At 39.0% G+C, this 13,826-nt stretch overlaps 1 protein-coding gene across 2 annotated transcripts in view; it reads left to right on the forward strand.

The window, feature by feature from the left end:
- epsti1 (epithelial stromal interaction 1) overlaps nt 1–13,826 on the forward strand; it is a 36,429-nt gene that overhangs the window by 6,762 nt on the left and 15,841 nt on the right. For both annotated transcript variants that reach the window (XM_076264186.1, XM_076264187.1), the window contains exons 3-6: nt 5,544–5,627; nt 6,503–6,576; nt 7,216–7,299; nt 8,655–8,728. In XM_076264186.1, coding sequence (XP_076120301.1) covers nt 5,544–5,627; nt 6,503–6,576; nt 7,216–7,299; nt 8,655–8,728 — 316 coding nt within the window. The remainder of the gene's footprint in view (nt 1–5,543; nt 5,628–6,502; nt 6,577–7,215; nt 7,300–8,654; nt 8,729–13,826) is intronic.

The following is a 13,826-nucleotide window of genomic DNA, read 5'->3' on the forward strand; positions in this document are numbered from 1 at the left end:
GGCTCCAAATCCGTTTCCCATTCAGTCTTTAAACAACAGAAGCGGAGCGCATACACGCTGCTCGCACGCATAGACAGTAAAGGGGGAAAAACTAGCTCGTCTGGTGTAGCCAATGGAAGCATATCTTTGCAAAAGTTCTGTGGCCATTCCATGTTCGTCAAATACGGTTCTTGCATGATTGTTCAAGAACTGAAAAACAATTGCTTTAGCTCACAGGCCTTTTCTCCTCCGTAGGCTACTGCCGTATAATAGCGCTGACAATGTTGTGGCATGCATGACTGAGCAGGACTGTGCATTACCTTTTTTGTCAGATCATGGAGGAGATTTCAGGTGTGCAATAACTTTAAAAGGAGTTTTTATATGTTAGGGTGGTGTGGGCGATTACTATTGAAATGTAAAAACTGAATTGTCCACTGAAATCAGAACTTAAACAACCCCTGAATTCATAATGGTGGGTGGGTATAAATTGGGTACAAATTTTAACCCAAATTATTAATTGCACAAAACGATTGTTTTTTTTTTGTTAAAAAAAAAATAGATTAGATTCCCCATGCAAACTTTGAAATGAAGAAACTGAACAAAAATGTTGGTAGTGTTGCATAGGCCTACACAATATTGATAATTTAAAAGTACAAATCTCATACTCCTATTATTTAGGAGGACTACCCTCGCAAAAAAGGGGTGACGATATGTTTGTTTCAAATGAGTAGCCCTCCATATGATTTCGGGTCTTCGGGTAGCCCTCATTCCCAAAAAGGTTGGAGACCCCTGGTATACATCATATCATTACACCTTCTCTGCACACACACATGACTTGGTCAATACAATGAGTTAATTAAGAACCAAGGACATTTCTATCGTCATACAACACATGATTTGCAATCTACACACAAATGACTGAAACAGAAGTATCAAGACAACACACGGTTAAAGTATTACTAGTTAGGTTACTGTAATACTGTGTCTATTTCTCAATAACTTTTACAAAATCAGCATGGAGTCGATAAAGAAGCATAAATCAGCCTGTAGAAATACTGTTAAACTAGGGTGTCTTGAGTCTTGATCATATTATCGATATAAAACATATTCAGTTTGAAACTAGTTCTATTAGAAGCTAGCTACCATTTGCTAACAAAGTTATTGCAATCCAGTTGCCTAGCAACATCACGGCACGGCAGCATTGCCCAAAAGCTTAACTAGAGGGACATATCCAGTTTTGCTCCATGAATGTTACAGTTTAACCAGAGATGGTAACGTGTTCTTACAGGCCTAATAGGCACAATGATATGACAATGACCAATCATATTGTTCTATCAAAGAGTAACGTTATTGTAGCCTAACTGGTTCTGAACTATGGAAAAAACTTTAACATAGCTGCTAGTCGATGAAACTATGCTGCATAATCCAGCGCTAGCATAGCCTGGCGAGCCAGACCCACATTTACATGTAGGGTCTGGACACTCACCGTTCGCAGTGCTCAGTCCGAGGGGCGGGATAATCAGTTGTCTTTCAAATTCCCTCTGCACGCAATAGGACAGCGGCAGCGCTATGAGTCCCATGCGTTTCCCACCAGCGGAGCTAGTTGGCTAGTTCAAACGTTTGCCAACTTAATAAAAGCTTAACTCGTGTCACACTGTTCGCCAACAGCAACATCCCTCTTATTTGTTTTCAAGTAGCAGGGAATTCAAGCCAAACCGTTGCAACTCTGCCATCAATCATTATGTTAAGCCCACCTACCGACTCTATACACGATTTCATTGGCCCGACGAAGTCTGGAGATCTGGAGCTCACAAGCCAACGGAGAGTTGCTAGACTAGCCCTGGCAGCAAATGTAATTTGCTGCCGCTAGGGGCGCGTCTAGATTTCTAGGCTAGCGCTAGCATATAATGTACATTATATTCACGTACATATAAAGTAACGTTAACAGACATGCCATATGATATCAACTTACTTGGAGGTTTTCAGATGTGCCAGTCGCTTCCATCTCTTCTTTTTCTGTCCAACACTGTAAGGAGGTTCAGGCACTGATCTATAAAGATCAGTGGGTTCTTTATAGATCAGTGGGTTCAGGAGACAGCTCAGTAAGAGGGTGCTATGCTCTTTGCTTCACGCTCGGCACTAGTCACGCGATCACAATAGCTCTGCACTCGATTGCTCTTCCTTACCTACCAGCTGTTTTTGTCTCGGTAGACTGAAATTGAATTTCAAGTTTTGAAACTGAATTGTGAGAACTGAATGTGAAAATTCCAAGAGCGAAATTTTCAGTCAGGATAATTTATGTATCAGAGCAAATGAGTTCATTTTCAAAATATTATATTCAATTTCAATTTGACTGGGATTCAGTTCCAATCTAATGAATTCAGTTTCAACATATACTATTCAAATTCGTTTTTACAATACAATTGCTCAAATTCATATTCAAATTCATATTCAAATTTGGTTTAAGGTGACACAAGTTTTACTCCATATGATGGTTACTCTACTTCCCAAACCAGGTTTCATCCCCAAAGTTCTGTCTACAACTAGTAGACAACGACTTGTCCTAACGGCATTCTCCCCTCCACCTTTTGAGTCGGGCGAAGCTGAAAGACTACATTCACTATGCCCAGTGCGAGCGCTCAGGGTGTATATATCGCGCACACAAGATTGGAGAAACTCGGAACAATTATTTGTTTGTTATGGGGGTAAGCAGAAAGGGTGCGCATTATCCAAAGAGCGCTTGTCTCATTGGATAGTAAAAGCTATCAGAGCGGCTTATGAGAGCATTGGTGAAGTCCCTCCACCTGTATTTAAATCACATTCTACTCGAGCTATGGCCACGTCCTGGGCTTTCACGAGTGGCATGTCATTAGAACCAATTTGTGAAAGTGCCAATTGGAACTCTTCAAATACTTTTGTACGGTTTTATAACCTCGACGTTTCTAGAGCCCCTCTTGCCCATAATGTACTAAGCCCAGCTGAACAGTCTGTCTAATTTCCTCAAAGGCTCCGAACGGAGATGTCTCCCGAACGGGGATGCGCACGGCGCGGCACTATATCATTCCCATAGCGTCATTGACGCAGCGTCTCGTGACCGATATGAAGGGGAACGTCTAGGTTACAAATAGTAACCACGGTTCCCCGAATGAAGGAACGAGACGCTGCGTCCCGTTGCCGTGCGCATTCCATTGAGTCGCGCTGAAGCAATGGCTTATGAGGACGCACACAGCACGTAACTATATATATATATGTATATTAGGGCTGTCACTTTACGTTCGAAAATCAATTGCACAATCGATTGGACCAAACAACACAAGTTTCGAAAAACTAAAATAGGGAATCGATTTTAACCAAATATGTACACTATTAATTTTAAACGAAATAAACAAATAAAAAAGATAGATGTAACAAAATTCACAAACAAGAATATAAGAATATAAAAGAATTCCGAAGTGCAGTAAACATTGCGAAAGCTAAAAAGAAAATTCAAATTTTACGCACCGGGAACAGCTGTTTCAATCAGCTCCTGTGCTGCTCGTGTTTTGCCAAAAAATGGAGGACAACGCGATCAACCTGTGCGACATGTAGAGAGACGAGTGATAGGCCCTAATAACTTGAGGATTTCGATGTGGAAGTACTTCGGATTTTTGGTATATCAAACTATGGAGAAGAACAAAGCGGTAGGCTACGCAAACTGTGCAATCGAGTTCTACGTAGGCGAAATTTGTTTGACATTCTAATCGTAAACACAGAAACAGCTACGTTGAACCCTGCAATCATGTCACTGATGTAATGGCAGTCCACTCGGCTTACTGGTTTTCGAGAATGTTGCACTTCTGTTTGTCATTGTGCACGAAACTGCACGCTAATAAATCATCAGAAATATTGCTGGCTTGCGTCTACAAGCGCCCTCTTTACATTCGTCCTAATGCCTGGGAAATTTGGTCTCTGCATTTAACTCAATCGTGAATTAGTGAAACACAAACAGCACACAGTGAACACACAGTGAGGTGAAGCACACACTAATCCCGGCGCAGTGAGCTGCCTGCTACAATGGCGGCGCTCGGGGAGCAGTGAGGGGTTAGGTGCCTTGCTCAAGGGCACTTCAGCCGCGGCCCACTGAAGTCCAGAGTGCTAACCAGTGGGCCACGGCTGCCCAAAACGGGAGTATATAGGCAGGGGGCGGTCCTAAGCATTACGTGCTTTGAGCCTATTGGCTCTTGGTGTAATACAGCTTCAGCAGATAGGGCTCTTTCCCATAGTGTCATTGATGCAGTGTCTCGTTCCCTCATTCGGGGAACCGTGGTTACTATTTTTAACCTAGACATTCTAGTGAGACATTTCGCCATTAGCTCCCTTGTTTTATTTCTGTTTTTCCGTTATAATTTTTTTCCACATTTATGCGTTAAGTTGCCATTCTGACTGCTTGAATGGGGGTATGTATTGGTGTGTGTCAGCAAGTATGGGCGGATGATTTACAGTTTTTCTCGATTGTTTTGATGCTTGTGTCTACTCTGACATCACGTTTTCAAAACAGTTAACACCCGTGTCTGAACAAAAGCACTCTGGCCAACATGACACATTTTGCTTGCAAAAGGCTGTTACTTTCTCAAAACGTTTAAAACATGCAGCAAAAGCAAATCTTGCCTTCAAACAACACATCCTATCGTCAAATCACTGTGTGATTTCAATCAGTCATTACACACTGGACAACAAAATGCAAAATATAGTTCTCAAAATGAGCATTTTTGCTATGTCTGTTCCATTTCATTCTCATTTTTCTGGTATCAGAGAAAACTGTGAAAAGACAAAATGTACTGAGGGGTCCAACATGCATGACGTATTTGTTGCCCTCATCCAATAGCGTGCATAGAAAAGTGCTGGTGTTGGTGACGAGTATGTCAACAAACTGACGCGCTGAGACGAAGCTACCGTCTGTGACCAACGCAGATTTTCATTAAGGGATTTTAGCCCAGTAAAGATTGAACTTAACTCATTCTACCAACTTATGTTCCACTTGATTCCACTCTTACTGTTTATGTTTTATGTGATGAATGGAACATTAGTTTTCTCCGAGTGCAATGGTAGACAGACATCATTTGGACAAAAACATAGAGCATGTTAACCTCCATATACCAGCCAAATATCTTCCTGTGATGTCCTTTTATCACAGAGTTACAGGCGACAAATTATTTTTTATGGTCAAAAGTCAACTTCATTAGCTGTATATATTTGTGTACATATTTCACCATTTAGTGTTCTCCACAAACCCAGACTTTCATATTGCATGCTTGTTTACAAGCGATGCAAAACAGGCTATATTGGCAAATGTCTATGGGGGACGAATGAAACACCTGTTTGAATAATCATGTCATAATGGAGCAATATCAGACTCAAATTCTGACTACAATTGAGTATGACTACGTCAGGCTACAAAATGTAGCAGGTGCTACAAAAATGATCAAAAAAAAGAATGCATGTAAGTGTACTGGGTGAATACTGTATTTGTACATAGTTATTGTAATGTGTATATTTGGTCAGTGATGTTATATTTCTTCCTGAAGTGGCACAGAAAGGAGAAGACGACTTGAGGAGAATTAAAGAGGAGAACAAACATGGTCCAGTACAAATTCACCCAGAAAGGCTTGGTAAGTGAGCAGGAAAGGAGAATAAAGAGGAACTTTAGTCTTAATCAGGGCTGTGCCATATCTTATCAGTTTTGTGATGGTGTTAATGCATGATTTTGAGCACAAATTGAATGTTTCCATACACAGAGAGGTGCCCAAGTGCATGAGTTTGTGATGAAATTAGAAGATGCATAAATTTGTCATTTTCCGACCCTCTCTGCGTTCAAATCACTATATCACAAAATGGATTTCCACGACACTGGACTCATTTTGTTGTGGCAAGCCTCATTTTACTTTTGTATATTGATTGGAGTGTCTAGGAAATTTCAAGTAATAGCCTATTACTTCCTGTTTCAGTGAGGTATAAATATTACTTGGCCCATAACTTGTCTTGCTACTGCTCCTTAGCCACTACACTACCACCCAGCTCCTTAGCCACTACACTACCACCACCCTTCATATGTAAACTCAGACCACTAAAAATACATACTGTGACTCAAACCATCCCTCTGATCAACACCCCCCTCCACATGGAGGAGTCTATTGTGAACAGTCTTTGGCTGCAAGGCAGACAATCAGTGTAAAGTTCACTTCATTATTTATGTGGGTGCCAGTTAACCATGAGGGGGCACTAGATATCTGCTAAAATGGGTCATTTTACTCCCCAGTCTAATTATTCCCCAGCCTAGGGTTATAAATGGGCTTGTAAAAAAACATCTGAGCATGTTTTTGATAGACCAAAGTTGCTTACCTTCTATGTTAACATTAGGGAACAAGGTAAAGGACTCTGTTAATCCATTCTATGTCAACTTTAAGGTAATACACTTCATTATCTTCAAGAAACAAATACTAAGTGTATGTACACACATAATGTAAGATCTCTTATAAATGTATAGGTGGTTGCACAGCAGTGGTCGATGTCAGACAGAAGCAGCAGATGGAGTTACGTCAAGCAGGACCCCAGAAGAAGGTACTGGTTATTAATGTTTTCAGACAAATTTCAACACAGTTTTCAGTCTCCTCTCAGCGACTCAACAGTGTGTTTAGAAATGTTCTAAAAAATATCACATAACATGTAAAGGATAATGGAGAACACTCTGTAATATATGTGGGATAATGGATTTCACAGCGTCAAGGTAGCATGCAAAATAATGCACACTCTAGGTGGTAATGTGTCCACTACCTAAGCTGTTACACTTCAAATTTCATTAATTTATGCTACCCAAGCACTGTGGAGCCCATTATCCTGCTTATACCACAGTTAGTACACTTGTGTGCATTTTTCCTATTCATGTTTCTAACCACAATCTGGATCACACCTGCTTTTAAAATGCAGACAATTTTCATTACAAAGTAGACCCCTTTTTTCCTTTTTTAACTCATAGGACAAACTTTCTTCCTAGGTCTAAATTGATGATTGCTATGGCCAGTCGTTCATTCCTTACCTCTCGTTGCCAGTCTAGCACATCCCAGCATACTGTTGAAAGCTTTGTCAAATCAGCTTTGTTAGATGATATTCTATGCTCAATGCTCAAAACTCACTAGCTGCAGGTTAAACAGTTATGCCATCTGATTAAGAATTGTGATTGTGCATTGATTTTTTCTGTAGCTTAGGAGGGAGGAGTTGAAAAAGAAAAAGAGACAAGCTGAAGAAGAAGAGATTCTAATAAAGAAGGCCATACAACGTGAGAAGGTATGGTACCTTTTCCTTGAGAAGTTTTCCTCCAGAAGATAAAAATTCTATTGCATCATGTGATTACAGTCATCTTGAGTTTCCATTTGTCCAGCTGTTTATGTGATATTAGTCATATTGTACTGCATGAATATTGAGTAGTTGCTGCAAGCACCTGACAATAACAATACTATTGCATGATTGATTATTTGTGTGACTGAGTATCTGAGCACAGACCATTAGAGTGTGTTAAGACAATGAATCATGTTAACTGAAGAGCCTGAAACCACAGGCACTAATGAAGTAGTAACTTCTCTGACTTGTTAGAGCAGTGGTCCCCAAACATTTTCTTCCGAGGGCCAGCTCACTATGCCTGGCTCTAAGAGAGGGCCAAATACTGTATATAGTATATCAGTAACCATAAATAGCTTAGTGCTGTGAACAACAGCAATCTACCTTAGTTGAATATTCCATTACATTTAATCATAGGCTATTGCAATTTAATACCATTGTTAGCGTTGTTAGTGTTTATATTGCCATCATGCCATATCAGTGTAAAATGTAGCTCAAATTAAATAATACTAATAAAAAGACGTTTGTATTCCCAGTAGTAGTAGTATTAGCAGGGAGTCCCAAAAGTATATTTTCTTAAAAATGCTCTGAACTCTGAACTCTGTGTCTTTGCATACACAGCTTAAAGTTGTGAAAATCCTACAAATAATTTAAAGTTCTCACACTATGAGAATTTTATGAAGTGCTGAAGTGGTCTGAAATGACCACCATTCTAACTTTCACTCACCTGATGAGAACTTTGTGAACTCTTTGTATGAACATTTGAATGAGTGAATAAAAAATAGAAATAATTATCCCAGAAAGTCCCAAAAATATGACTTGAATAGAAGTTAGTTAGTTATTAACAATTAATTGATACACTTTTAGAATACTTTGAGCACTGATGCAGTCAGCATAGGCCTCTTACATTGTTTGCACGTAGGCCTATTTTATTCCGTTTTCGATGGCAAACACGAAACAACCACCAGTGGACGAGTATTACATGTGTACTGTTAAGACTCTCCATAGAGAATGAATAGGGGAAAATGCGGAGGTTATAGTTTGACGATGTCGTACTCCTGTGCGGGCTGGATGCTAATGAGGTGGCGGGCCGTAGTTTGGGGACCACTGTGTTAGAGTGTTAATTTAGACTGCAGAATGGAATTCTGGTGATGTCAACACACATATGTCAAAAAATTTATGATTTGTGCTGAATGTATTTAGTGTTGCATTGGAATGGAATCATTTGGCATGATTTAGTGCAGTGAAAATGAAGTTACTGTATATCTGCACACGTGAAACATGACACATGAATTGTGTTGTAGGCTGATAAACTTGAGAAGAAGAGACAGCAAGAGGATCAAAAGAGAGCAGAGATGTACCGTCATGATCACCTGATGTATGTGGGTGTTTTTTTTCTCATTGCTTTGTTTGATCCCCTATGAAGTTACACATATTCAGTTCAAACTATTATTTCCTTTGGCATATGTCATCATCACCTAATTTCCAGACGCAGGGTCCATTCAGAAAACACAGACAACACAGGCTTACATATAACATATAATGACATGTGTATAACATACATTAAAAAGAAAAGAAAGACAAAGAGCACTGCACTTCTTACAAAAGACACTGTAGCAGCCAATAATGTAATAACGGCCAATAATGTAATAACTGCCATTAACATAATCATTTTAATGTATTAAAGCCAATAATGTAATAACTTGCCGATAATGTAATAATAGCCAATAACATAATCATTTTAATGTATTAAAGCCAATAATGTAATAACTTGCCAATAATGTAATAGCATTTCTGAACCAATAACGTAATAACTTTTTGCCAATAATCTAAAACTTTGCAAATGTAATAATGCAGCCAATTATGTAATAACATACTGATATCTCTTTATTTAAGGTTATTTACTGAATATAAAGTGTCACCATGGCAATGTACTAATGCTCTTTCAAATAGTTCCTTAAAAACATGACAATACAAACACCCATACGCTCTCTCTCTCTCGCTCTCAGAGATAGGATTAATTATTATGACATCATGATATCATATACAAGTTGTTAATTCTTTTTTTCTTTCTTCCTTTTTTTCTTCCTGAATTTTTGGTCAACGATTCCTGGGACACCGAAACAGCGGGGCTCATGAAACTTGGTGGGGATGTAGCCCCACTAGCTTTTTACGGAAAATAAGCGTTTGGTCCCCGGGGGACATTCCACACTAGAGGACTGCGCGGGACAGACTCTTTAGTACCACGCTCGTCCGCTCCCGCAACATTCTGTCCCGCTCCCACCCTCTCTTACCCTGGGAATCCAGAGTTCTCGCGGAAGCATTTGCTCAGCGAGAGACTCTGGCAATGAGTAATGATGCAGTGTTTCCCAATTGTGTGCAGTGAGATTTTCAAATGTATGCTTGGTGCCGCCCCTCAAGTTGGGCCATTACATTATTCGTGGCCAGACTCTTAATCTTTCAGATTTGGGTCTGGAATCTCCAGGCTAACCCGCTCCCGCAATAATGTGCCATTTCTAGTCCCGATCCCGCCCGCATCTGTAACATTAGTCCCGCTCCCACCTGCGAAAGCCCACAGGATATGCAGGAGGAATATTCAGTTTTGCCTTCTGTCTCACAAAAGGAGCACTTGACACACACCACTGAGAAAAGACTGCCAGATGATTTTAAGTTTCTTGATTCTGAATGTAGACTACTGTAACATTTACCTCGAGTAGTAGATAAGTAATGCTATGTTAGGACCAGTGTCTTGGCTCGTAGGGAGCAGTAGTAGTTAAAACAGTAATAATCAACAAAATAATATCAGACACACCACAGACCATCAAATATGTTTTAAATGCTGGCTTGTTTATATAAGAGTAGAAAACATAAATTGGTATCACATGAAACAATATGTATAAATAATTGAAATTAAGTGCTTCGAAGCTTTTATACTTTCAAGTATTTAAGTAATTACCTCTTCTTTCGGGTAATAAAGGGAATATAGTTCAATTTCTATTAACCTATTTGGTTTCAAGAGAATAGTTATCAAGTTAGATTTAAAGTTATCTTTAAATTACAACTTAGTTTACCTAAACTCTTATTTTGGTTAATAAGATGAAATTTCACTTTGTAGCAATTAATTCAGATTAGACTAAACCTCAAAACAATAAAGTCTGATTTTATCTAAATGTCAGTACGTACTGGAATTACAATTTCAGTAATATCTTATTAACAATAGCACTAAGTGCTGCAATAATATCACTGCTGGTTATCAATGGCAACAAGTGCTTTTAATCTATATGCCTATTTTACAATCAGGTATTAATCTCCCCTTTTTGATATCTAAACCAGTGACCTACTAGGTTTAGCGAGTTCAGAAACAAAATCAAAACCAGTTTAGCATTGACAGGCAACAGAATAATACCTTCAAATATCAAACAAAACATTCACCGTTCAACATAACATCAAGGCTATGAACGTATAGTGAATAACTATCAAGTATCAAGTTAAATGCTAATCGGTTCTTTCAGTAAACCATGCAATTCAATCATAGACTGTGTAAAACAGTCAATGAATCCAACCTTGCTAGCGACCAGTCGAGCAGTCCAGCGACATCCACGTGAGAACGTCGCAGGAGATGAGTTCAGTTTCGTTTTCAATCCACGCTTACCGCAAATCAAAGTCCAAATGAATCTTCTTGCAACGAAAATACCGAAGACTTCACACAGTCCTACCGCAGTCCTACCTACAAGCAATTGTCCCACTGCTGCTGCTGCACTACTCACGATTTGATCAGAGGCTACATCAAATCTAGGTGTCACTACCTGACTGGGCCAATGGTTGTAGATCGAGTGTAGTGCAGTAATTGGTTCAGTCCCTGCTTTGCAAAGTGTTGGCAGTGGGCAAGCTGCTGCCACATTCTTGAAATGTAGACCTGTCTTACTAAAATAAAACGGCAGCAATCGGGGGGCCAGCAGGGTGGCCAAGCTTTGACCAGTGGTGGCCATGGCCCCCCCTGGCCACCACGTAGCTCCGCCCCTGTATCTACATAATGAAGTACATAGTAACAACCTATGTAACAAATTATGTAATATCACACATACTTATGTTTTCCATATGTAATGTATTTTTGTGTACCTACAGATCATTAGGAAGTGTCTAATAAGAAGTGTTTGTTACAATGCTCTCTCTTTGGGGGAGGAAAAAAAGTGGCTATGGGGTGAAGTTTGAGACTCTTGACACCCTAACATTAACCAACTTATTGAGGTTCTACTCAGGGCCAGTGCACAGGGGAAATTAAAGAGTAAGTTAACAGTCGCCTAGTACATGTATATGAAACAACCATTTGTTGATTAGAGGGGATGCATCCCCTCTATTGAAATCCGAAAACTTATTATTATTATTATTATTATTATTAGAGGGGATGCATCCCCTCTATTGAAATCCGAAAACTTCTTCTTATTACAGTGCATGAAAATGCACTGTACTGTTCTTCCTAGGCAACTTCTTCTTATTAGAGTGCATGAAAATGCAATCTACTGTTATCCGATTTCTTCTTCTTATTATTCTTCTTCTAACGCTTTTTCTGCGTTTAATGCGGCTTCAACCGTTTAATGTAGAAACTTCATTCAAACTGTGTTACGTATCTTACGTATCTTATCTTACGTATCTTACTTAGGACAGGTGGGGAATGTATTTTTCATATTTGTAACTTTTATACTTTTTGAACTATTAATTAAAAACTATTAAAATTTTCCCCATAGACTTAACACTGGCGATTATGGCATCACAATAGGGCTCTTAGAATCCTATGTCAAGTGTTCCGGCCAGAGCCATATGGTTCCGGCCACCTCCAGCAACTGTCTGTCTCAGGCTTTAAGCATACAATCTGGCTCTCTTAAGACTACAGATCCTGTTCAACTGTTTCCTCTGCCCACAACTGTTTCAAAATAAAAGTCTCCACTACAATAATTCCCTATTAAATAATTTAACCATTTAAACTATCCAACTATTTAACTGTTCAACTATTCCAACTGTCAGTTATCATCAACTATGCCTCTAGCCTACTATATTAAACCACCACCTACCTAGCAACCAATTTATCAACCATTGAAATTAAGCATCTATGTCAGTTTCCATAGCAACCAAGATGATTATACAAGCAAACCACTGTAGTAACTCCTTTATTTCTGATAGTAGCCACCATGGACACCCTAGCAACAACCTAGCAACGACTTTAAGTACCCTAGCAACAGCCTAGCAACCACATTCCATTAAAACCTAGCAACCAACATCATTAACCTAGCAACCAGCATAGCAACCACCATAACTACTCTAGCAACAGTCAGTTGTCATCAACTTTGACTCCCGTCAACTGTTTCCTCTGCCCAAAGCTGTTTCAAAATAAAAGTCCTCACTACAATAATTCCCTATGAAATATTTGAACCATTTAAACTATCCAACTATTTAACTGTTCAGCCAATCCAACTGTCATCATCAGCTATGACTCCCGCCAATTGTGTCCTCTGCCCACAACTGTTTGGCAGCCTGGGCTTTTCAGTCAACTAGTGTGATCAACTCCCAATCTACATTCAACTTTTAAACTGTCTACTTTTAAACTATCAACTTTTATTAAGCTGTGAAACCACCATGTCTGTCCTAGCGTCATTTTCATGCACTTGTAATTCCCTGGAATTACATTCTCTAGTTATTATTATTATTCCGCTTACCACTTTTTCTAGACGCAATTTCTCTTGAACAGTTTAACTTAGAAACTTCATTCAAACTTTGTAACGTAGGTCTTCAAACAGATCGGGTTGCTATGTCTTTTCAACTTTGAAACTTTTATACTTTTTAAACTATTAAAGAAAAACTTTTTAAAATTCCCCATAGACTTAACATTGCCGATTATGACATCATAATACGGCCATTAAGCAATTAGAATCCTATGGCAGGTGTTCAGGCCACCTGCAGCCTCAGGCTTTAAGCATAGAATCTGGGTGAATTAAGACTACACATCCTATTCAACTGTTTCCTCTGCCCAAAACTGTTTCAAAATAAAAGTCCTCACTACAATAATCCACTGTTAAACAATGTAACCCATTAAACTACTGAACTTTTTACATTAAACTTTTAAACGGTCTACATTTAAACTATCATTAAACTATCTATCTATTAAACTAGCTGTCTATCAACAACTTTTAAACTATCTACATTCAACTTTTAAACTTTTAAACTATATACATTCACTAGCTGTCTATCAACAACTTTTAACTTGTCATCAACTATGTCAACACTTTTCATCAACTATGACTCCTACCCACTGTAGCTAGTTAGCATGGTTAACAAAGTTAGCATGTTAGCATTGCTAACAAAACTGCTAAAAATGATTAGCTAGGTTAGCTAAGTCACATGGTTAGCATAGTTAGCATGCTAGCATGTTAGCATGCTAGTTAGCATTTTTAACAAAACTGCTAAAAATGATTAGCTAGGTT

The sequence above is a fragment of the Alosa pseudoharengus genome, unplaced genomic scaffold (genome assembly GCF_046254945.1).
Source record: "Alosa pseudoharengus isolate Yale_2024_CS ecotype anadromous, Long Island Sound unplaced genomic scaffold, YU_APseudo_1.1 YU_APseudo_1.1_scf_3, whole genome shotgun sequence".
NCBI classification, from domain to species: domain Eukaryota; kingdom Metazoa; phylum Chordata; class Actinopteri; order Clupeiformes; family Clupeidae; genus Alosa; species Alosa pseudoharengus.